This window comes from Medicago truncatula, chromosome 6 (genome assembly GCF_003473485.1).
Source record: "Medicago truncatula cultivar Jemalong A17 chromosome 6, MtrunA17r5.0-ANR, whole genome shotgun sequence".
In the NCBI taxonomy this organism is placed as follows: domain Eukaryota; kingdom Viridiplantae; phylum Streptophyta; class Magnoliopsida; order Fabales; family Fabaceae; genus Medicago; species Medicago truncatula.
The window spans coordinates 32,295,788-32,321,823 of NC_053047.1; the positions used below are offsets into that span (position 1 = coordinate 32,295,788).

General features: G+C 33.9%; 2 protein-coding genes and 1 non-coding gene across 3 annotated transcripts; all 3 read right to left on the reverse strand.

Moving 5' to 3' along the window:
- Positions 1-1,090: 1,090 nt before the first annotated feature.
- LOC25480030 (F-box protein CPR1) lies at positions 1,091-5,625 on the reverse strand. The gene is made up of 4 exons (XM_024774625.1): positions 5,539-5,625; positions 3,610-3,705; positions 3,418-3,506; positions 1,091-1,955 (listed from the first exon to the last, which is right to left on the reverse strand). Exons 1-4 carry the CDS (start codon positions 5,623-5,625, stop codon positions 1,091-1,093), a joined length of 1,137 nt encoding a protein of 378 aa, XP_024630393.1.
- Positions 5,626-14,364: 8,739 nt separating this feature from the next.
- LOC25480032 (putative pentatricopeptide repeat-containing protein At1g12700, mitochondrial) lies at positions 14,365-16,435 on the reverse strand. The gene has a single exon (XM_039827184.1). It carries the CDS (start codon positions 16,408-16,410, stop codon positions 14,845-14,847), a length of 1,566 nt encoding a protein of 521 aa, XP_039683118.1. The 5' UTR covers positions 16,411-16,435; the 3' UTR covers positions 14,365-14,844.
- Positions 16,436-23,587: 7,152 nt separating this feature from the next.
- On the reverse strand, positions 23,588-23,694 carry LOC120576219 (small nucleolar RNA R71). The gene has a single exon (XR_005642295.1). It is a non-coding gene; the product is annotated as a small nucleolar RNA R71 (small nucleolar RNA).
- Positions 23,695-26,036: the final 2,342 nt, after the last annotated feature.

The following is a 26,036-nucleotide window of genomic DNA, read 5'->3' on the forward strand; positions in this document are numbered from 1 at the left end:
CAAACAAAAAGGTGAACAACAGCTATAGACATGATGATATTGCCTTCTCCAATCTGCATCTTAAATCTTTCAAGCGTTTTGAATCCATTTGCAAATCATGATCCTTTTTATTCGAAAACTAAGGGAAAACGGCAATGCTTCTTTAGGTTCATCTTAAATCTTTCCAGTTTATGATTCTATATTGGATTTTCAAGAAGTGTAAAGAAGCATTGCCGTTTTCCCTTAGTTTTCGAGAATGTCATTTCGAAAGTAGCTTAATTCATAGATTTTGGTAATTCCCATGGAAAATTTTAAGTTCAAGATTATCTCAAAAATCATAACAGACAAACTTGCTCCATTCATGCCTTCATACATGACAGGAACATCAAAGATTGTCTTTCTGAAGCTACTATGAACTTCAGCCAAAACAAATTTCTGAAAGTCTGTCACTAGCCAATTCCAATGTATAATTCTCCCTTTTGTATACTTTCTTCTTTAATAACATTTTCTTTTTGATGCATATATCTCTCTCACACAAATTTCTCTTTAACATAGAAACTTTGAGCATGAATCTATAGAAGCACCGATAATAAAGTAAGATAGAATAAACATATACTATAATGCACCTTTGTGATTGTTAAATAATCCATACAGATCATTTGTTATAGGTAGTAATTCATGGGTTGGACCTTATCTTTGGATTCATCATATACAATCTATGATACAAAGAATAGAGCAGCCATAAAAATTATCACTACAGTAAATATAATAGCATAAGATTGGAAGAAGAAACAAAGAGTAATAAATAATATAGCAACAATGATAAACAAATGGAGAAATGAAAGGAAGAGACATCAGTTTAATCCTCCACTACAGTCGTGCCCGAGTTCCTTCAGCCATCGCCGGTGAAAGAGAAACCAGGTGGTTGTTTAGCTTATGATAGCCCACCGACTACATTTTCCCTCTCATAATCTCTACCAAAACTCTATCTGTTATTTCTACATTAGATAAAACATACTGTGGTATGCACAATTTTATAGCCACTTTGCACACAAGGTAATATTCTCAATAACCACGATCATATACCTCTTGGTGAAAACAAGAAAAATAATTAATTACTTATTCCTTCAATTACAAGAATGTTTTCCTTGTATAGTGATATCCGAGTATAAGGACCCCTTGCTTTATAACCAAGCTCTTCAATCACTTGGGTACTTAGATCAAACCAAGCTAATTCATTATCTTTTCTTTGGAAGAAAATTTCCCCTTTTGTCCCCACTCCGATAGGACGCTCAACGCAAGACAACGGTCCAACAGTAAAGAGTTTGATCCACGATTCCTTAATGCCGAGTTCACCCAAAATTGCTATGTGAAAAGTAGTAGTCTCCCGATGAAACGCAGTCAAGGAAATGGACCCATTTAACAACACCAAATTTATCTTTGAAGCTTTAAATTTAAAACAATCATCTTCATCCGAGGGTATGGGTGTTATACAGAACACCTCATTTCTCAAGTAAAATGATACTAAACATGGTCCAGCAGGGGTATTCTCTTCACACAACCAATGACACACTCCATCCATGTAGACTTGGGTTCCCTCTATACAGTAAGAAGAAGATGGCATGTCAATATCAAGTTTTCTCCACGAGTTACTTCTTAGGCTATATATCTCCCATAATTCATCCAAGTATATATCTTCCAATAAGGAGTCTGAAAATGTATCTCCCAATTCTACTTGGATATCAAAAGATACAAGACAGATAACCTTATAGTCATCTATAACACTATCATAACCAAATCCATGAAGATAAGTAAAAGCTTCAACATTAACGAATTCCTTAGCAACACCAGGAATAGGCAACTCAACCAACTCAAGAGGACTAGGAGGAATGAGTTTTATTGCTTGGGTAGCTGGGTTCCAAAATACAATTGCACCGCAATTTGAATTTGCATGAACACAAACAATGCCATTAATACTGCCAAGACCAAAGATACGAAAAATATATAGGTGATCGATTAGATTTTTGCAATCTAATTTTACTTTATTCCCAAACCTCTCACGAGAAAGAGAATACAAAATATCTTTATGGGTTTCATCCAGGTACTTTAGGAGGAGAGATGATTGGTCGTAATAAGAACAACAATTCAAATTACATAAGAAATTTTTGCGGATCATGTTCATGAGATGTTGGTTTTCAAATAAGAGTGACCATGATTTACGAACGCATCGAAATCGGTTCAAAGATTGAAGAGGGAGTTTGGATAGAATCGTGAAGGAAATATCGTCTGCTATATAATTGCGCACCTTTGCATTTGTTGCAGCCGTTGATTTGTTCTCCATCGACACGACACGAAGAGAATCGAACTTTGCTTGCAAATTGCAATCCTAACCCTAAGTAACCTCTAACCTTCTCAATCTCCTTTTCTTTTTTAATTTTTGTAAATGTTTTCAATCTCCTAATAGTTAACACAAGTTTTTTTGTCTCTTCAAAAAATATATGAGAATTTCTTCTCTTGTACATTATCCGTTTTTTATTCCCAATTTGCCCCTCTCTAGATTAACCAATCTGGGTGAAATTTGTTTAGATTGATTAATCCGGACCATACAAAATAAATTCTTAGTCATATATTTGAAACTTCTTATCTTCTTCAAAACTCTCTCAAAATCACCTAGAACATAACCTATATTTTTGGGAATTTGTGTTTCATTACTAAATCTTGTCATCTATTGATTCTGTTTATACAATTTTTGTTTAAAAACAAAGGTATCTGATTGATTTTCTTGAGAGGTATATTGTTTTACTGCTTTTCAATTATAATTAAAGTAAGAATTAACGATGTTCATTTATTAAAATTGATAGAGTACATCAATAAAATACACATTCAAAGTTGTTAAAAAAAGAAAGGATGAATATACAAACAAACTCGGAACATCCATGCATACAAATATGACTAAGTTTAAATCTCTGAAATACTCATGTCTCTGGATCTTCCAGGTTGACGACGCCAAAATTATTGATTGAATCTGTACTTGCAGAAAGCTAATCTTTCAACCTAGACGCCAAAATCAGGTTCACAAGTAACATTGCGGGTGTAGGAGATATTATGAGGACCTATGTGATGGTATCAAAAACCAGGTAGATGCGAATGAGCAGAAACTAAGAGAAGAACTAGAAGTCAAATTCTATTTTAGTGGGTTAGTCCTTGTCTCTTAGAGTTACTGGTATAAATATGCAGAATACATAGTCAGAAGCATTACTTGGGACAACTCAAATCATGTAGATTGAATATTTGTAACACATAAAAGAGAGCAAAAATATCTTCATAAACAATTATCAGTTAAGAGCATATTCTGTGTTGGTCCACTTTTGACCACATTATAGTTCTATAATGTGATTTTGATGCATTGATTAGAAATAGAGCAAATAACAATCAAACCTTAATACCTTGGGATATCCATAGCCTAACATCTTGAAGAAGCTTGTTGACAGACTGCATGCTCGCATAAAGAAGATATTGTCGCGCACCTTCAGCAATCACAATAACAAACATTGTAATAAAGCCAACAAATTATATTGAATCGATGTTGTCAATTGTGGATCACGGAAAATAGAAGTTTGTTAAACTTACACAATAGAACAATGATATAATGCTGCTATAGCGACTACTTGACAATACTTGGTACAAAATAATAGTGATTCCATTACACCATGCTGCCATTATTGCCTGCATTGGCATACATGAAGCAATGTTGGTGCTGCTACCAATATCAATAAATTGACTATTATTTTGTGAAATCTGTTAATATTTTTTATTAGCTGAAAGCCAATTGAAGGTAGTTGATGAATAAACTAATTAGCATGACAACATTATAAACATATAGGAAACTAATCTCTTTATCGACTTATCAGCTTGACGAATAGCACATTAAACATCCTTAAATCGGGACTCTAAGTAAACTACAACAAACCATAGGCTAGTACCAAAATGAAAACGGGAAATGCATAAAAATAAATAAGTATAATACTACTACCTTGACTTGTTCTGAGGTACTCGGATCAAGCTATTCTAAATTTTTTTGCCAATTCAAACAAAAAAAATCCTAAAGTATCTTCTGTATTGAGCAGTCTTAGTTTTTTTTAACAAGTAATTCTGTAGGAATAATAGACGCATAAGAAAGGTGAACAACAGCTATATACATGATGATATTGCCTTCTCCAATCTGAATTTTAAATCTTTCAAGCTTTTTGAATCCATTTTGAAAATCATGATCATTTTTATTCGAAAACAAATGCTTCATTATATTAATATGTTCCGCAACAATCTATTATCAATTCTCACTGCTACTTTTCTTCTTATGACGAATATAATCTAATCCACATAGACAAATTTGGTATTAGCGTGTGATTTCTACCAGTTTTCTAAAAGGAGAAATCATGTATATTGATACTTAACTGTTCTTTAACCATGTACAAAAGAATTAGTGTCTTCAACAACTTACAAAGACCCTTAACGATTTCTACAAATTATTGATACTATAGCTTATAACCAATCACTGTTATTATATATTACGCACTACATTGTACGTATTTTGATCTTCTTACTTATACCTAACTTACATGTTCATGGGTCTGAGTGAATAGAACTTTTTTTATATGATGCTGCATATTATTATTGTACACAAATTTTTCTCATTAGTTCTCTAACACCTACATGTATCTTTTTTGCTGAGAAAGTTCTCCCTCACTTGATCACTAGTGCAATAAATGCTATGAGAAAGTTCTCCTGGTCCTGGTGGATTTGGAGCTTTCTTTTATCAAACTTTCTGGGATTTTTTTCACAAATGGATGGATTTTACCATTAGAGTTTCAATGCTAATATAATCATTTTGCTCTCACAAATTTCAAATGCTATCTTCCCTTAGATTGTATCAACACACTGGTTTTCTGTTTTTCTTGATTAAGAAATGTTTCCATTTGTTTGTGGCGTCAAATTTATGATTCTATATTGGACTTCCAAGAAGTTTAAAGAAGCATTGCCATTTTCCCTTAGATTTCGAGAATGTCATTAGAGAGTAGCTAAATTCATAGAATGTTGTTTTTGTAATTTTATTATAAATCTTATTATGAATTGTATAACTTCTTCATTGATCAATATATATAGGCCAAACTTGCTCCATTCATTCCTTCAATCATTTCACAGGAGCAGATGGGATTCATACATGACAGGAACATCAAAGATTGTCTATCTGTAGCTACTAGCTACTGATTTGGTTTTAAAGAAGCTTTCCGTAACTGGATTCATGTGATTCTATTGATTAGAATCAGATGAAGTTCAGGCAATACCAATTTATGAAAGTCTGTCATGACTCATGAGCCAATTTATGAAACCCTAAAACCCAATTTTATTCCTCAATCTCACTTTCCCTCAATCTGAAACCTAAATCTCCACCACACTCACCCATAATCTCACTTCCCCCCAAATTAAAACCTAAATCTCTACCACCGCTGGCACAATCTCAATCGCAAACCCCTGGCTCAATCTCACCATCACACTAACCTCTGGCTCAATGGTAGCATTTCGTTCCTCACTCTCAATCTCATTTCTCGGTTCCTTTTCAACCACTGCTCGGTTCCTTTTCTTCATTGTTCCTCAATCTCATTTCTCGATCCATTCCTTTTTCCATTTAATCTCAGACCTCCGACCTCTTCATTTCTAGGCTATAATTTCTTTTCTCCTTTTGTTTATTTAAGAATTTTATTTTTTAAATTTTCAGCTTTTATGTTGATTTGAGTGTGGCTATAATTTCATTTCTCCATGACTAATTTCATTTCTAGGCTATAATTTCTTTTCTCCATGACTAATTTCTTGTGTGGCTAAAATAATAGTGTCAAAAAAATTCCTCACCCACCTTTATAGTGCATCCACTAGCTGTCCTAATTTAGCATTTTCATTGACACAACTTGTTTTCATTCATGCAGAACCAAATTGTGCAGACTGAAATGGCAACACAAACATACAATGTTTTCACACATCACATCATAAAGCAAATGAAAATAAAAATAAATTCTCCCATTAGATTCTCCCATGCTTTACTTTGTATAAATAAAAATAAATACTCCCTCGACTTTGTACTTTCAATAACATAGTAATTCTCCCATGCTTCTTTTATAATGAAATTAAAAATAAATTTCTAGCATTAGATTTATCAGACGATACAATTCTCCAAAGGCAGAGTGCAGTTGCGACAAAAACGTTAGAGGTTAAGGTTCATACGATGAATTATCAACATAACTGAAGAAAATTTCATCCAATTTGGATTGTTAACCGACCTGCAAAAAACCCAGAATGACATTAATAACTCGATGTAAAACCTTCCAAAACTCATCATAGGATAATTTACAAATAATAGTTTTCTCCCCTTATAAATCTTTTTCCCTCATCTTTAAGTTACAAAAAGATTACTAATTTACATAATGTGCTGAACAATTGTTTTTATCTACCTATCAGTGGAAATTGGCAGCAAAAGATCAAAACAATTAATGTAAAGGTAGAAAATATCTTCATTAGAACTTATCAGAAAATATAACATATTATGTAATATCCAACATTCATTCCTTGTCAATGATTTGGAAATCATATCAGTTAGCAAATGGAAAGAGACTAAACATTCAAAAGAAAGTTGATAAAGCAATATCAATTGATTTCATAATTTACTTGACAATTGTATAGCCAAGTCAACCGACTCAAGAAAACTGGGAGGATTGATTTTTATTGCTTGGGTAGCTGGGTTCCACAAAACAATTGGACCGCAATTTTCATATTCATGAATACATTGTATGCCATTAATACGACCAATACCAAAGATATGAAAAATATATATGTGATCAATTGGATTTGTGCAATCCAATTTTGCTTTATTCTCAAATCCCTCACCAAAAAGATACTCCCTCCGTTTCAAAATACATGTTCATTTTGGAGAAATTGCACCAACCAAGAAACCAAATAAATTTTGTTATTTTTGATGAAATTATGTGTGTATTTTCTATAATACCCTTAACCATTTATTATTTTATTCTATTTTTTCTCTTTCTACAATAAATATTTAAGGGTATTATTGAGAAGACAATAATTAATATTGCATTGAAACTTGAAAGAGACATGTATTGTGAAACAAAATTATTCTCTAAAATGGACAAGTATTATGAAACGGAGGGAGTAATACATATTAACTTTATAGGTTTCATCCCAGTCCTTCAGAATGGGAGATGATTGGTCGTGTTATAAGAACAACAATTTAAATTACATAAGAAATTTCTGCTGATCCTGTTCATAAGATGTTTGTTTTGAAATAAGAGGGACCAAGATTTGCGAACGCATCGAAATAGGTTCAAAGATTTAAGAGGGATTTCGGATAAAAGCTTGAAGGAAATATTGCGTGGTAAATACTTGCTCACCTTTGCATTTGTTGTGCTATCATATGTTTTCTTCTCCATCGAAACATGCTTTGTCTGCGTAGTGTTCACGCTTCGCTTGCGAGTTGCAAGCGTACCCTCCTGTAGTTTTCAAGGTTTTTTTCACTTTGCTTGCGAATTTGAATGGTAGTTGCCTCCATCAGTTTTTTTTTTAGTGCAAATTTCATGATTTTTAGGAATTTTGAAGGTGCACATTAAGAAATATAGTTAATTTCTCTCTCTCTCTCTCTCCCATTAATTTATCCATCCACAAAATATTTTTTATATTCTTTTTTAAAGCCAAAAAGATGATGCAAAGTATCATCAACATTCAATAAAAAAGAAAACCAGATTCAAGAAAAAGAAAAGGGGGACCAAGCCAATACCATTTCACAAAAGATTTCTCTCTCTCCTCTCCTCTCTCAAGCCTACAACTCTCTCTCTCTCTCCCCATCATCTTCATCAAATTTTACATTCACCGTGTCTTGGATCCAAGTGTGTCAAAGTGATAGATCAACTCATCTATGCTCGTGATCAATCTCTCATTTGAAAGTAAATCGATAAAAAAACCCTATTGTATCATTTCTTTCGGTTATACCCTTCTAATGAGTTTTAGGTGTGATTTTTCAATTTTTCTCGTAAATTCCGCTCTATCACTTTTAGAGAGGAATTTACAAAAAAATTGAAAAATCACACCTAAAACCCATTAGAGGGGTATAACCAAGAGAGATGATACAATAGAGTTTTATTGATTTATTCTCAAATGAGAGATTAATTAGTAGCGTAGATGATTTGATCTATCACTTTGGATCACTTGGATCCAAGATACAATGGATGAAAAATTTGATGAACATGATGGAGAGAGAGAGAGAGAGGGGGGGGGGGGGGGGGGGGGGGGGGGAGAGGTAGAGTTGTAGGTTTGGGAGAGGAGAGGAGAGAGAAATATTTTGTTAAAGGGAAGAAATGGGATAACATTGGTGTACTTATAGGCATAGAAAATTTATTATTAAACCACCCCCCAAAAAAAAAAATCCAACCCCGCACCCCCCCAAAAAAAAATAAAATCTAATTTTACCCTTATAAAGTGCAATCGGTATATAAGTACTCGAGCCTCCATGAGTTAACTACCAATTACCTTGTTTGGGTATGTATCTTCCACGACCTAGCTCAGGTCCAGACAATCTTACAAAACCGTTTGTCCTCAGAATCGGTAAAAAATTGGAAAAACATGTATGAACCGGTGAAAACTGGAAAAACATGTGAGCTTTTCGTGGTTTATGAAAACCGGACGATCTCAAGATTTCCCTTTTTTTATTCCCTTTTTAAACTTGTTTTCTTTGATTTTTTGAAACAAGATACTAAGATTCGTCTCTGAAACTGCTCTATTCGACAAATAAGTTTTGTTCAAGATGATTAAGAAATAGATCAACGAAAATAAGAGGATGATGAAGCAAATGAAAATGAGAGGATGATAAAACAAATAAGAGAGATTAGATGAAGGATAAGAGGACAAAGCACATTGAACATAGGTGGTGTGATGAGACAAATTTGATGAAGAAGAAGAGGAAGAGGAAGAGGACGGATCGAGAAAGAACGTTACTGAAGGTGGAGAGAAGAGGAACGGCGGTTAGCATTTAGATTTAGGTTTAGGTTTATGACTTTCTATCACTAATCATGAATAAATCATAACTATTTTTTGGGCTTATTTCTTACTTGGGCTTCATTTTTGGGCCCAGTAAAAAAAAGTCAGTGATCTTATTTAATACTACAATTGATAATTATAAACTGTATAATATATGTTATTCATTAATTGTCCGATTCAATAGCGGTTGAACTGATTGAACCATGAACGGGAGCTGTCACTAGTTTGATCTCTAGTCTAGTTTTAAAAATATTGATCACAATACACAATTGTTGTACTTTCATTGCCTATTTTGCACTCTAAAACGTGCGATTTTTAGCCGATATTGAGTTTTTTCATCATAACCATTCCAACAAATAGGGTTCATCTTCAGATGAGACATAAAAAGTTCATACTATCAGTTATTCTTAAGCTATTCAACCATCTTTCCCGTAAGTGCTAAAACAATATTTTCCTTATTTTTCGTAAATAAATTTAAATTATCTTATGTCAAATGTCATAATTCTATATTTTAAAGTGATTAATAAAACATATATATTTTTTCAATATTGACTTATAATATTCATTAATAGTATAAGAAAATAAATTAAAATATTTAATTAATTTACAAGTTCCTATACTATTTGAGAAATTTTAAATATAGGTCCCTCTAACAAAAAATTATAATCAAAATGGCTTATGAACCAAATCAAAATGGTTAATGAACACAAAATCAATAAACGTCAATCTGTTTCTAAATCAATTTTTTATAAACATCAATTATTTTTAGGTAGGTTGTGTTCATGTTTAAGAGAAATGATGGGTTTGGCGTTTTGAAGGGTGGAAAACAACGACGGATCTTAAGGATCTACCAAAAGATTAAACACGGTTTTTAAATTCGTTACCAAATAGATCGGAGATTGATTTGAAATATAGATTTTGGGGAAGAACATGTTCGTTAAGATGAATGAATATTTGGAAGAATATGAAGTATTTCATTTGATAATTATGTGTTTTTTTTTAATCTCTTTTACTCTTGTTTGTTATTGTTGTTATTGGATTTTATTGTGGTATACTTGATTTTGGATTTTGTTGTGTTGTTCTTCATACTTTTCTAGAAATTGATGAAGGTGATGAAGGATTCAGATGGAGAAGGTGAAGGAAATAAAATAAAGATTTGAAGTCTACAATATGGGCCTTAGGATTAAGAAATCCTTGGCGATACAGTTACACTTGGTCAAAGGAAAAGGTATCAACAAGTACCACTCCTCTTTCTCCATCTAATGCAAGCCATTTGACTTATATGAAGAAGCATTTGGAGAAAGAATGCATTAACGTGATGGATAAAGGCAACTGCTATATTTTTCAAACCAAACCTTTTGTATTTCACTCAATGGGATCCGGGTGGGTGTTCTCGTGTTCATAGGAAGAGTCAACATGCATGGAAGTTCTTTTATCAGAATAAGAACTCGGGGTTGAGTTCTTCAGAGGTGGAGGAGACTGATGTAGGAGAGTTTCCATAATATTTTCTATAGTATTTTTATTTTAGCCCAATTTTAGTAATTGTAGGTTTTTGTTTCAGTTTGTTATTTTCGGCCCATTTGGGTTTTGTTATTTCCCTTATTTAAGCATAACAGTTGTAGTCTAAGAGGTAACTTTTATTCATTTAATTATATTTTAGAGAGTTTTCCTTATTTATGGTGGATTTTGGAACCCTATTTTCATAAGTTTGTCGCTTGCAAACTTGTTCTTCTCAATCTAGGTTCAACGCTTTCTAGCTTACGCTTCTGAATGCATCAAGTCAATACTAAGGAATCACAGACGAGCTTGAAACACAACTTCTAAGAAATTTATTTGAGGTATACACATAGTTGACTTCTTCTCTAGATGAGCTCACCTTTGCATTTGTTCGAGACGAAGAGAGTCGAACTTTGCTTGTATATTGCAATCTGAACCCTAAGTAACCAATGACCTTCTCAATCTCCTTTTCTATTTTACCTTTTGGAAATATTTTCGATCTCCCAATAGTTAACATATGTTTTGTTTTCTCTTAAAAAAATACTAGCGTCCAGACGGGCACTCCTGTGCCTGTATGTCCGCTCCTTCTATTGTGATAACACATGTAATTTATAAACAGTATGTTTTTCAACATCAAAAGTTGGTTTAGTTTTTCTTGATATATCTTGGAGAAAATTATTAGAATTAAAAGAATGATCAAGCTTGAACAAAAAGAGAAGGATCAAACTTGTTAAAAATATGTAAGATATGTAATTCATGCACTTCTTTCTTTAACATGGTGTTACTTAATATATACTTTGTTTTGTGATGCATCCTCATATATCTATGGAGGATGAATATGCGTGAAACATGAGAGACATTTATGGGGTGAGATTGATGAAGACATTAAATCATTCTCAACGCTAACACAATTTACAGAAACCAGTACACATATGTTGTATATTATTTCTCGAGCCATTTGGGTATGTCCCAAAATATAAAATTAGGAAAATCTAAGGAAAACATAGTGAAAGAGTATTTACACATCGAAGTCTTGAAAATGACAAAGACATTTCAAAAATAGTGAAAGAATATTTACACATTAATTAGTCATATCACTTATTCATAATTTGCGATATTTTTATTGAAAAAGTCAATGTAACATAGCAAGTTGAATGTTAATTAAACTGGGGATAAGTGATATTCTTGTTTTAGAAATCTTTGAGAAATAAAAGGCAAGAGCCTTTGCATACAACCAACACTTCCCTACTTTTCATCCGCGTACCCTCCTTTCCTATCCTAGGATTCAAATCTCTCTCTCTCTCTCTCTCTCTCTCTCTCTCTCTCTCATGGCCACACATGACACGACCGTACAACTGTCCTATATATTAACCTATCTCTCAAATCGTTGTTCGATTGCTTAGCTACACGACCATACAACCAAGCATTTTCTCGATTCATCAAATTTATATTTTATTCGGATGATTTTTTGTATTTTCAAATCAAATTCTTCTAAGGACTGACTTATTTATAAAGTTTATGTTCATTGTTACATCAGTAGCGGAAATTGCATATATAAATGTGTTGTTAACAAATAAGTATTTGGATTTGATTTGACATTATTTTCAAATATTATTATCAAATCTTGCAGTTTTTTTTTTATTTTCAAATATTATTTATCAAATCTAGTCCTAATGGGTAAGGATAGCAAAAACAGATACAGATTAAGTTGTAGGATAGGGACATTTATTTACTGTCCTTACTAATTACCCTTAAACTTTCAATGCAAAATGAGCATGGTTTTAGTCAGCCCCAAAAAAAGTTGTTAGTGATTTCTATTCCCGATTATCAAAGAATGCACATCCACTCATACCTAGTGGTGGACTTGGCTTTATAAACCCTCCTAATGTTTGAGAAGAAAAAAATATATATATATATATGCAATGATGGCCAACTGTCTCTACATACAACAAACTATAATTTCTAGATTAAAACGTATAATTAGGTCTAGAAGTAAAACATTGTTAAAATGCATTGGTATAATTCCCTTATGCCTGATTGGACTGCCACATCTATCCAGCTTTTATAGAACAAACATAAGCTGTTGCTGCTTGGTTCAATTTCACTTAACTGGACATTAGCATTAAGCCTTAAGTTCATCAATTTTAAGCACAAAGAATGCATTATATGTGATTGAAATTCTAATTGTGTTCACATGTAAAAATATGATCATTCTCATTTAACATTTATTGTTGATGCTCTAATTGGTAGACAAATTCAACATGCAGAATTTTTCTCCAAGAATTGGCTTTTTAGTCTACATAAACCAGAAACTAGTGAAGCAAAACTTTTTTTAATAAGAAAAATATCATTAATTACAAATATAGAATTTAACAATTATGGTTAACGGTTAAAACTTCCATGCCCTCTAAAAATGAAGTTTCTAAACCAAACAAGATCACCTCGCTGACATCCTTATCTAAAGGATTGTGGCTGGGACTACTGTTACTATCACTGCACATCAAATGGTCAGTTAGGAAGGTTCCAGGAGGAAAAGTAAAGGACATATAGCATCATCGAGCTATCGGAAATGACTCCATCTGCAACAACAGGTTGAAAAGTACAAATATACTCGCTAGTATACTTACTTATTATAATGTCACCATATAAAACTGTTACTAGCTAGACTAACAACAAGAAGGGAAAAAATTACAAAGCAAACAGGTTCAAGTTTCTCAAGCAAATACATCGTGCAGAAACTTTGAATACTGAGACAAATTTAATGTTTCAGATTTCTACTCAACCAATTCCTCTGTTTCTTGAATCATCAAAGATTAGTAACATTGTTTTTTTATAGCCTAAACATATTTCAGTAGAAAACAATTGGTGTATGAAAAATATATACAAAATCGTTGGAGATATATCTGAGCCACAGAGGTGACACAGGTTCCTACAAAGGCCCCCAAATTGTTAAAAGTATCCAAATAATAGGATTTTAGTTTTAGACGGTGAAGGAAAGAAACAGTGAACAGAAACTGAAAAATGAGAAAATATCTCGAATAGGGGCCACTTGATCAACACACCCTCTGGAAATGTGAAGAACCATACTGGTTTCGTGATTCCTTAACATCACTTTTCTATGCAAAATGCTTAATCAATAATACCAGGAAACAAGCGAAACAAAATGGATTGATTACAGTGAAGAGTGAAGGCTCAAAGTTGTTTCTTAAAACCAAATTTGTACACTATTTTCTAAATCTACTCATCTTTTGTGTGCTCAGAGATTTCTCGAAGCCTAAGCAAGATTTCATAACTTCTCATGGTCACACTTCATTTCTTGATGCACATTGCAAACCTCACCAAAACGCATATCAAATCACAGTTGTTGGTGGACTAGAAGTCTAAGTGTGCAGCTGAGGCCATCAACCAAAATAGATATTTCATAAAATGATAACACGTATTTTTAAAAGGTGAATCATGAACCATACTCATGAAATATGATATGATGTCATAGTGTAATTATTTAAAAAGTGTGCAGGTGCTGCCATCCTAAACCATTCATCATATTTATGGTATATCAAGAGAAGATACACAAATGTTCCATCAAAGACAAAGGCCAGGAACCATATTCAGGAAATGAGCAACTGCAGAATATGATAGACCTTTCAAAAACTCAGACTTGGATTCAGCACCATGTTCAACTTACCTTTCACAAATGAAAATGACTTTGCATAACTTTCAAAGTTTTAGCATTTGGTTAAGATCATTCAAAGTAAACTAATTAGTCTATATAACAATTCAGATCAATCAAAGTTTCACTCAAGATAAATAAATAAATGTAATTCAAAGCAGAAAGGTATAATAACATCCAAATCTGCAGATAAGAGGGTGCATAACTTTCATAATTGATTGATGGAACTCTTAATGAGGTAAGACAATATCATATAGAGAAATCAAAATGGAAGATATACGAGAAGAATAAAGGTTTTTGTAAACACAGTTAACAAAAACAATAAAAAAGTTTCTTTTCCACTAGCAGAGGCAAGTACATAAAATGAAATGATGTTATCAAATAGTTTCAGTCTTACAATAGACCTCACGCGATCATTTCACAAAGAAGTTTCTCTGCCATATCATTTTCATCTTTTTCGAACAGAGACAGGATAATTATTTCATAAGTTTTAGCATTTGGAATGCATCCATTCTTTTCCATTATTGACAGCAATGCCAACACTTCATCAAACAAGTTCTTGTCACAAAACCCTTGGATCATAACGGTTTATGTATAGACATTTAGATTTTGACCAAAAGATCTTCAAAAACTTTTCGTGCAGCCTCTAGTTTTCCACTTTGACACAGTCCCTTGATAAGAATAGTGTCTGTATGCATATTTGGTTGAATACCCTGGTCCTTCAGTTTTGTTAATAAAGCATTTAATATAGAATTGTAAGTAATTATATTAGGTGGTTGACCTCTATCATGCATCTCATTGACTAGCTGGAAAGCATAAGATATTTTCCCCGATTTACACAAACCATCAATAAGGGAATTGTAAGTTACCACATCAGGAATAATATGTTTGTGATGCATTTCTATGAAGAGTTTCATGGCTTTATCCACCTTTTTAATCTTACAAAATCCATTAATCATGATATTGTAGCTATGAACATTAGCAGTCACTCCCCTCTGAGACATAGTGTTGAATATCTTCTTAGCCTTATTCACTTGTTTAACTAGGCAATATCCATCCATTAAAGAGCAATAAGTAACAACATTAGGTTTAATGCCTTGTTTCATCATCATAGCAAACACAGTTTTACCTTCTTTCATCTTTCTGTCCTTACAAAATCCATCAACCAATGTATTAAAAGTAGACACATTAGGTTTAATGTCTTGTATCATCATCATATCTAACACATTTTTAGCTTTTTTCAGCCTTCCTTCCTTACAAAATCCATCAACTAATATATTAAAGGTATACACATCCGGTTTGATGTTTTCCAATATCATTTTATTAAACAGATCAATTGCATCTTTCAGTTTACCAACAATGAAAAACCCTCTAATTAAAGCACTGTAAGTAACAACATCGGGAGAAATTCTCTTTGCAACCATTTCAGAATATAAATCAAAAGCATCATTAACATGTTTATCTTTAGACATACCATCAATAACGGTATTGTACATTACCGCATTAAGCTGAACCAATTTTCCATCAACACGTCTCAGCAATTGCAGAGCTGCTCTTGTTTCACCAACTTTACACAAGCCATTAATCAAGGTTCCATAACTAACTTGGTCCAAATGAAATCCAAGCGCTACCAGCTTGTCATGAAAGTTCAATGCTTGATGGATCTGACCTTTGAGACAGAAACCCTTAATGAATGTATTCAATGTTATGATATCTGGCTCATAACCCATTTTGAGAATCTTTGCCAAAACAGAGAAAGCAAAAGGGATAAGACCCAATTGACAAAAGCAATTGATGAGGATGTTGAAAGTGACAAAGTTAGGATTAATTCCCTCAAATTCCATTTGTTGAGAAAGAGAAAGAACAGTGTGGTAATGTTTGGATTTGACAAGGGAACCTAAAATCTTATTGAATTCGAATGCGGTAAGAGTGGGATTCTGATGAAGCAAGCTATTGAACAAAGAAACAGCATCATCAACATCATTACTATGAAATGTGGTTGAAATCGAAGAGTAAGGAATGAAATTTTTTTTTGAAGAAGAATAAGGAATGAAATTGAAATGGGTATTTTTAAGAAATTGAAAAGATTGAAACTTTTTTGGAACAAAGTAATCAGGAACAACATAGTACCTCGGCAACATCGAAGAAGAAGAAGAAGAACTAAACATTGTTTGTTGTGTCCTCCGCAAATGAATTTGAAATGAGATATGTAATTCGGTTTTCCGCAAATGTATTATCTGGACCATTGCAAATTTTCAATACGCTTCATCATCCATTTTTTCAATTCTCAACACTCCGCATCATTTTTTTTTTGTAATTCAACACCCATTTAATTTTTACCTCCTTTTTTCATTCAACACCCTACCTCACCACCTTTTATTTCTTATTCTTATTTAATTTTATATTTTTGTTTTTATAATTACCTAAAATTATCGATTATAATTAAATTAAAATAATACAATTAACTATTTATTTTTTAATTTTTTTGGATCAGAAGAATTTTGGGTTTTAAAATAATACAATTAACAATGAAATTATAAAATTAAATTTCAGAAGAATTTTGGGTGTTGAATTGATTATTATTGGGATCCATTTCACTAAACAAAGACTAAAACTTCAAAAGAAATGCTAATAATAAAATTAAGAGAGTGAAAAATTTGATTTTTTTTCTGTGTCCAAATCAAATGATCCAAGTCTCTATTTGTAGAGAAAAAAAAAATCACGAATTTTGGTAAAAAATAAAATAAAATTAATTTGCAATGAAATAATTGAGTCAAAATTATTAAGAAGATAAAAATTCAAGCAGCCAATCGTAACAAGCCACGTGTCACAGCTTTATCCACAATTTTTTCTCTCTCCGCGTCCCCCCGGCCAGCAACACGCCTTGTCGGCGCGTGTCCCACACGCGCCCAGCTTGGCGAACGGCGTCGCGCCACGTATCCCCTGCGTCAAACTTTCAACATACTTAATCCTTTCATCACCTCTCTCCTCTTCCCTCATTTTCAATACCCTTCTCCAATCATTTCAACATATTGAAAATTGCTTTCAACAAGCCATTGGGGGTGGTCTAACTGTGTCCACTTAGACCAAGTGCAATGGCATGTTGAATTTGCCATTCAACATGTTGAACCATTGTAGGGGGTGTTGAAATGGGAAAAAACTGAGTTGGAGGAGAGAGGTGTTGAACAAGTTCAACATGTTGAAAGCCTGGCCCACAGAGACGCGTGGCGCGCTCGGATTGCTCAAAACAGGCGCGTGCGTTACACGCGCCGACAGGGCGCGTGGGTGAGTTGGTACGCGGAGAGAGAAGAGAGAAATGGATAATGTTGTGACACTTGGCATGTTTTGATTGGCTGCTTGAATTTTTATCTTCTTAATTATTTGGACTCAATTATTTCATTGCAAATAATTTTTTTTTTTACCAAAATTCGTAATTTGTTTTTTCTCTATAAATAGAGACTTGGATCATTTGATTTGGACAAAGAAAAAAAATCAAGTTTTTCACTCTCTTAATCTTATTATTAGCTTTGTATTAACTTTTCTTTTGAAGTTTTAGTCTTTATTTAGTGAAATGGATCCCACTAACAATCATATCAACACCCAAAATTCTTCTGATTACCCTTTTAGCTACCAAAATTCCAACAATTATCAACACCCAAATCAATTTCCCAACCAACATCCTCAAAACCCAAATCAATTCCCCAACCAACATCCTCAAAACATGTCTAGCTGATGGTATCTAGCCTTCTTATCCAACTTTCGTCAAATCAATTAGACTTCCTCAAAGTGAACCCGATAAGTTATTTGCAAAACATCAGGAGGCATGTCGGAAGGACATCGAACGTGCTTTTGGAGTGCTTCAAGCTCGATTTAAAATCATCCGTGAACCAGCTCGCTTGTGGGACATAACCGATTTGGGTATCATCATGAGGTCATGCATCATATTACATAATATGATTGTTGAGGATGAACGAGATACATATGCTCAACGTTGGACCGATTTTGAGCAATATGAGGGAAGTGGATCTAGTACACCGCAACCATACTCGACCGAGGTGTTACCCACTTTTGCAAATCATGTGCGTGCTAGATCCGAGTTGCGTGATCCAAATGTTCATCACGAATTGCAAGCAGATCTAGTGAAGCACATATGGACAAAGTTTGGAATGTTTCGTGATTGAAGATGATTTGTATCGTACTAAATAAATTACTTGTGTGTTGTGTGCTTGTTTGTTGTCTTGCATTTTAAGCTATTTGTGTGACCCGTACTTAGTTTGTTGTATTGCATTTTATTTAAGTTAAGAAAATAAAAATAAATTATTTAAATAAATTTTGTTTTTACAAAAAAAAAAAAAAAATAATAAAGTGTTTCTTCATTTTAATTTAGGCTTAATTGTTCTTTTGGTCCCTTAACTATTTAATTGGTATCGCTTTGGTCCCTTAACTAAAAAAAGATTGTTTGAGTACTTTAAGTTTTTTTTTAGTCTCGTTTTGGTCTCTTCTGTTAGGTTTCCGTTAGGGTTTTAAAAAAAAGTTAACTCCTGGACACGTGTCACCTTGTCATTGGCTCTGAGTTTTTTTTTTTTTTTTACAATTTTTTTTTTATTTTTAAAATATATATATTTTAAAATAAAAAATCCCACAGCCAATGACAAAGTGACACGTGTCCCAGAGTTAACACCTTGTCATTGGTTCTGGGAATTTTTTACAAAAAAATAAAATATATATATTAAAAAAATTAAATTTTTTTTTTATAAAAAAAATATAAATATTTTTTTGTAAAAAAAAAAAATCTCAGAGCCAATGACAAGGTGACACGTGTCCACACTTAACGTTTTTTATTAAAACTAACGGAAACCTAACAGAAGGGACCAAAACGAGACTAAAAAAAACTTAAAGTACTCAAACAATCTTTTTTTTAGTTAAGGGACCAAAGCGATACCAATTAAATAGTTAAGGGACCAAAAGAACAATTAAGCCTTTTAATTTAATTATAATCGATAATTGTAATTTTATGTAATTATAAAAACAAAAATATAAAATTAAATAAGAATAAGAAATAAAAGGTTGTGGGGTAGGGTGTTGAATGAAAAAACCATTGAAGAGGTAAAAATTGAATGGGTGTTGAATTAAGAGAGAGAAAATGATGTGGAGTGTTGGGAATTGAAAAAGTGGGTGTTGAGGGTTGTTGAATGTTTGTGACCATTATAAATGGTCTTAGGACAACACTCGATTACATTGCGATGTCATGTAAAATTGATCTCGATCACAATGTGTCACATGTTACCCTATATTAAAAAAATTTAATTTATTTATTTTATCAAAATTAATTGTATTAGATTCTAACATATAGTATAAGGGTGTCAATTGTTTTTGTTGTAAAAATTAATTCGGTTTGATCATTCTTCATCGTCAATTGTGAGTTCTACTAAACTTACCATCAATATCCACCAACTCAGTAAGCTTGCAGTCTTTGCATATATGATGCTTTACTATTTTCACTATCTTTGATCAGAAATCCTTTATCCAACCAACAGTCATCCCATGCACGAACACAAGCTGTGCCAAGTTCTTCCATAAGCCAGAATCACTTGGCTTAGCTATTACCATATCCAATGCTATATTGCTTCCATCATATTTTCCTTTTAAGAGTCGACACCAAAGTGTCAAATCAACTTTCACTCTCATTTTGACAAAAAATTCAAGCTTCATATCAATCATAAACCTAATATCTATCTATATTACAATTAAAATAATGTTAGTTCGGAAATAGTGGTTAGTAACATCATGTATATTTTCGGCTGGTGTTTCTAACCAGAACAAGCAAAATGGGTAAGACAATAACTACAACATAAATAATCACTTATCATTCTATTTTGATAATTCTGATTTGCTTTCCATTTTATTTGAGTTTGCTATTGCTTTTATTATTTTTTTGGAAAGCCATAATTTCGGTTATAATATATATTTGGCTAACCATATTTGGATATGAATCAAATTTATATTTTATTCGGATGATTTTTTGTATTTTCAAATCAAATTCTTCTAAGGACTGACTTATTTATAAAGTTTATTTTTATTGTTACATCAGTAGCGGGAATTGCAGATATAAATGTGTTGTTAACAAATAAGTATTTGGATTTGATTTGACATTATTTTCAAATATTATTATCAAATCTTGCAGTTTTTATTTATTTATTTGAAATTAGTTTTTTTTTTTAGATAAGGCCAGAGCAAAATGACATGTAAAGAATAGAGGACGTCTCAACGAAGTTGACACCCCACTCTAACCCTACGTATGTCAAATGATCATATATATAATTAAAAAAAAAGAAAAAAATACATAAAAGCTGGGGGGATATAAAATCTCACCCAGTGAATCCAAGTGTGTCAACCCTAATGGGAAATACAACCAAGAACAACAATACACACGATTCTACCCTAGTCAACTCTAACAAACGATGTTTGCCAGCACCAACCAGGTCTAAAAGCAGGTGAATGGACCGACTGTCAACATAGAGCGGATCATGTACCATCAACTCCCTGCACCCGCATCAAGCATTGACGACTCTTTCGAGTCCAAAACAATCCGTAGTCCAACAGTTTATTGTAACGCCCTAGTCGTTATTTTATTTATTTATGATTTATTTAGAGTCTTTTATATGATTTTAAATAATTATTGTTGATATGTGATGTGTTATATTTTATTATATGGTTTATTTTTATATTAATTAGAATAAGTGGGAATTATTATTATTTTGGAGGTTGGAGATTTAATTAGAAATTAATAGAATTAAGGGGGAGTTAAATGAAATAAAGGGGAGTTATGTATTGGGAGTTAGGAAAAGAAATAGTCAGAACTGCTTTTACATGCAAACAGAGCTTTTGGGAGAAAAAGGGAGAAGAGCCAAGTAGAGCCAAGTGAATCAGATTGTAGTAGAATTGTTCATCTGAATTAAGGTAAGGGTGAGGTTTACTTCAGTAGTGTAGATTTTTAATTCTGATTTTGGTTTAACAGGTTTATGGTAGAAATTGGGGATTTTGGGTTTATGTTGAATTCTTTGGTTTTTGGGTGAATAGAGTGTAGGAATCACTGGTTTGATGTTAGAAATAGGTTCTGATTGCATACAACATTTCATTTCATATATATAACCTGATTTGGGGAGTGAAATTGAGGAAATTGGGAATTTTGGGATAAACCTGCATTCTGCCCGTACTGATGTTCATCGCTCGCCCCGGCGAGTAGCTTGTCTCGCCTCGCGAGTGAGCAACTTCATGGCTCGCCTCGCGAGCAGAACCATTCGCCATGGCGAGTTAGTGAGTGAGAGATCATGATTTTCAGATTGTTGTTATAAGGTATAATTTGGTTAGTTTTGAGTGCCTAAATGATTTTAGAGAGGACTGAGACAATTTTTAGATTAAAAAGATGAATAGGAGCTTAAAAATGAAGATTTGGTGAGAAAAATGTCAAAACTCCCGAGAGCACCCTTTTTCTCGTTCGCCTCGTACTCGCCACGACAAGTAACCTTTTTCCTAAGCTCGCCATTGATGAGTCATTTATTGACTATTTTAATATGCTTTTTAGTTTAGTTTTATTTGATTTTATATTAGTATTATTTCCTTTTTAGGATAGTTTACTTTAAATTGCATTTTATTATATTTCAGGAAAGAATATTCGATGGATTGAGTCTTGGAGCAAAAGAAAGGGACTTGGAGCCGATTGGACACAAAAATATGAAGATTGAGAGACAAAATATGTCTCCCACAAGTCAGAAGCTTGGCACGGCCCGTGCTAGCCTAGGCACGGCCGTGCCACCCTCCAGAGTGTCTTTTGCTGCTTTTGCTTAGATTTTAAGCTACTCTATTTTTAGCCCAAATGTAATAGCTTAGATTTTAAGTCGATCAAATGCTATAAATAGAGTAGCCATCCATCACAAATATTTATCTTTACTTGGAATTCAATAAGTGACAATTGCTTTTCTAATTAAAGTTCTTTTCTTTTCCTTTATTTTCTTGTCATTACTTTTATGCTTTCTCTCTTCTTCCCCATGTCTACGATGAACATGAGTGAGTATACTTCTCCTTGTCTTGGGATTGTTGGATAAGTCTAAATGACATAATCCTAATCAAACCAAGCTCTAAGCCTTAATCTTATGTAACCCTAATTTCTTATCTGAATTCACCGTCTTAACATGGATCAACCATTATCAAACTGTGGAAACGAAAGTGGAGGGTTTGATAATTGTTTATCCATTATTCCAAATATCAATTCATAAAACGAAAGTGGAGCTTTGATATTCGAACAAGTGAATTCAGACAAGGATTGCAAAGTCAGCGAAATAGGCTTTGCAATCTTTGAGACATATAGTTTCGATCTTCAAGGGAACTAATAACAATCAAGTCAACGAAATAGGCTTGGTTGTTAGAGGAACCAAAATCTAATAGTAATCAAGTCAGCGAAATAGGCTTGGTTGCTAGAGGAACATAAGAGAAACTGTCTTGAGAAATTAGGTCTAACATAACATTATAAGCTTATAGTTTTGGTTTGAGAAGGACTTGTCATTTAGAGGAAACCAACGATCCCAAGGCTCTTTTTATTATTATTACCTTTCAAACGCTTGAAAACCCCCAACTTACAATTCTCTTCTCTCTTCTAATCATCTCTAAAAAGATAATTGAATTGAACTACTCCCTGTCGGAACGATACTCTTTTATACTATTTCGGTAAGACCGTGCACTTGCGGTTTTATCTCATCAAGTTTTTGGCACCGCTGCCGGGGAGTAAACTAATTTGATTAACTCTTTCTTTGTGATTAGAACTCTCTTCTCTTCTTCTTTTCTTCTACTTCTTTCTTTTATATTACCACTAACTTCTTGGGTTCTCGGTTTCTTATGCGAAGAAGTAAAAGTCTCGGAGAATTTATTCCTGAGATCGAAAGGTTTTTGCATAAGAAAAAGAGAGAGGCACAAAATAATACTGCTATGGCTGAACGCACACTCAAAGAGTATGCTACTCCTTCAACGGAAGAGCCACAAGCTATTATCGTGTACCTAACGGTAGCGGGTAATAACTTCGAAATCAAGCCTGCACTACTCAATTTGGTGCAGCAAAATCAGTTTTCTGGATCACCCACTGAGGATCCAAATCTCCATATTTCTTCCTTCCTTAGACTCAGTGGCACCATAAAAGAGAACCAAGAAGCTGTAAGACTTCATCTCTTTCCCTTTTCCTTAAGGGATAGAGCTAGCGCTTGGTTCCATTCCCTAGAAGTCGGTTCCATCACTTCATGGGACGATATGAGGCGAGCATTCCTTGCCCGATTTTTCCCCCCATCTAAAACCGCTAAACTTAGAGATCAAATTACTCGTTTCAATCAAAAAGATGGGGAATCTCTCTATGAGGCGTGGGAGCGTTTCAAGGAAATGCTTAGACTTTGTCCCCACCATGGCCTAGAGAAGTGGCTTATAGTCCACACGTTTTATAATGGCTTGTCATATACCACTAAGATGTCTGTTGATGCAGCTGCAGGTGGAGCTCTAATGAACAAAAACTATACGGAGGCTTAGTTCTTGAATTATTTTGATGAGGCTTTTATGCCAGGATTGTTTAGTGGAGAATTAAACATTTGATGTTGTTGTTATTTAATGAAAAATATTCCGCTGTAATTTATTGATGTTTCATAAAGGATGATGTTTATTAAATAGTTTTATATTCTATTTAAGAAATTTTGAAAAGTAGTGTGACATGCCCGTTGTTTGATGAACTCTGATTATTTTATTTATTATTAATTGTTTTGGGTTAACAGGGTGTTACAATTGGTATCAGAGCAGGTTGGTCCGTCCGGCCAAGTAGTAGAGTCGTGTTGAGCCACATAAGATAGAGTGTCAACTTTAAGTTGTCTTTTGTTGTTATGAATTGTTGTTTCTTATGTAGAATTTTGAGATGACTGGGAGAAATGACGCTGCTATTGCTGCTGCACTTGAGGCTGTTGCTGAAGCTGTAGGACAACAACCGAACGCTGCTGCTGGTAATGATGGAGTAAGGATGTTGGAGACCTTTCTGAGGAACCATCCACCAACATTCAAAGGGAGGTATGAAACTGACGGAGCTTAGAAGTGGCTCAAGGAGGTTGAGAGAATTTTCAGAGTCATGCAGTGCAGTGAAGTGCAGAAGGTGCGGTTTGGTACGCACATGTTAGCTGAAGAAGCTGATGATTGGTGGGTAAGTCTTTTACCCGTGCTCGAACAAGATGGTGCTGTGGTGACATGGGCTGTGTTCAGGAGAGAATTTCTGAATAGGTATTTTCCGGAAGATGTCCGAGGAAAGAAAGAGATTGAGTTTCTGGAATTGAAACAAGGTGATATGTCCGTGACGGAGTATGCTGCGAAGTTTGTAGAACTCGCTAAGTTCTATCCTCATTATACTGCGGAGACAGCTGAGTTCTCCAAATGTATAAAGTTTGAGAATGACCTGAGAGCTGATATCAAGAGGGCTATTGGTTATGAGAAGATAAGAAACTTTTCTGAATTGGTAAGTAGCTGTAGGATTTATGAAGAGGATACGAAAGCTCATTACAAGGTGATGAGTGAGCGTAGAGGCAAGGTACAGCAGAGTCCCTGCTGACAAGGGTAAGCAAAGATTGAATGATGAGAGGAGGCCCAAGAGGAGAGATGCTCCTACTGATATTGTTTGTTTCAAGTGTGGTGATAAAGGCCACAAGAGTAATGTTTGTGACCGAGATGAGAAGAAGTGTTTCAGGTGTGGTCAGAAAGGACACACTTTAGCTGATTGTAAGCATGGGGATATTGTTTGCTACAACTATAATGAGGAAGGTCATATCAGTTCGCAGTGTACGCAGCCTAAGAAGGTTAGGACAAGTGGCAAGGTGTTTGCTTTGACTGGTACGCAAACAGTGAATGAGGACCGACTTATCAGAGGTACTTGTTTCTTTAATAGTACTCTTTTAATTGCTATTATAGATACTGGTGGTACTCATTGTTTCATTGTTGTTGATTGTGCATATAAGTTGGGTCTGGTTGTATCTGATATGAAAGGAGAAATGGTTGTTGAAACTCCAGCTAAGGGTTCAGTAACTACTTCTCTTGTTTGTTTGAGTTGTCCGTTGTCTATGTTTGGTAGAGACTTTGAAGTCGATCTAGTATGTTTGCCGTTGATGGGTATGGATGTGATTTTTGGGATGAACTGGTTAGAGTATAACCGAGTTCATATCAATTGCTTTAGTAAGACGATGCATTTTTCTTCTACTGAAGAAGAGAGTGAAGCTGAGTTCTTAACTACTAAACAGTTGAAGCAGTTGGAGCGTGATGGAATTCTAATGTTTTCTTTGATGGCATACTTGTCATTGGAGAATCAAGCTGTGATTGACAGATTGCCGGTTGTGAATGAATTTCCAGAAGTTTTTCCTGATCAGATTCCAGATGTGCCACCAGAGAGGGAGGTTGAATTTTCAATTGACCTTGTTCCAGGAACGAAGCCGGTGTCGATGGCACCTTACCGTATGTCGGCGTCCGAGTTAGCTGAGTTGAAGAAACAGTTGAAGGACTTGCTTGATAAGAAATTTGTAACACCAAGTGTTTCACCTTGGGGAGCGTCGGTATTGTTGGTTAAGAAGAAGGATGGTAGCATGAGGTTATGTATAGATTACCGTCAGCTGAATAAAGTGACGATAAAGAATAGGTATCCACTTACGAGGATTGATGGTTTAATTGATCAGTTAGTGGATGCTCGTGTGTTCAGCAAGATTGATTTGAGGTCCGGTTACCATCAGATTAA

Excerpts from the sequence above, each read along its gene's own strand:
- LOC25480030 (XM_024774625.1), bottom strand. The coding sequence starts at position 5,625 with ATGAAGAAAAGGAACCGAGCAGTGGTTGAAAAGGAACCGAGAAATGAG. Across the intron at positions 3,706-5,538 it reads ATGCTACCATTGAGCCAGAG|GCAATAATGGCAGCATGGTG; the intron begins GTTAGTGTGATG and ends ATGCCAATGCAG. Across the intron at positions 1,956-3,417 it reads GGATATCCCAAGGTATTAAG|TATTAATGGCATTGTTTGTG; the intron begins GTTTGATTGTTA and ends TGGTCTTGGCAG.
- LOC25480032 (XM_039827184.1), bottom strand. The coding sequence starts at position 16,410 with ATGTTTAGTTCTTCTTCTTCTTCTTCGATGTTGCCGAGGTACTATGTT.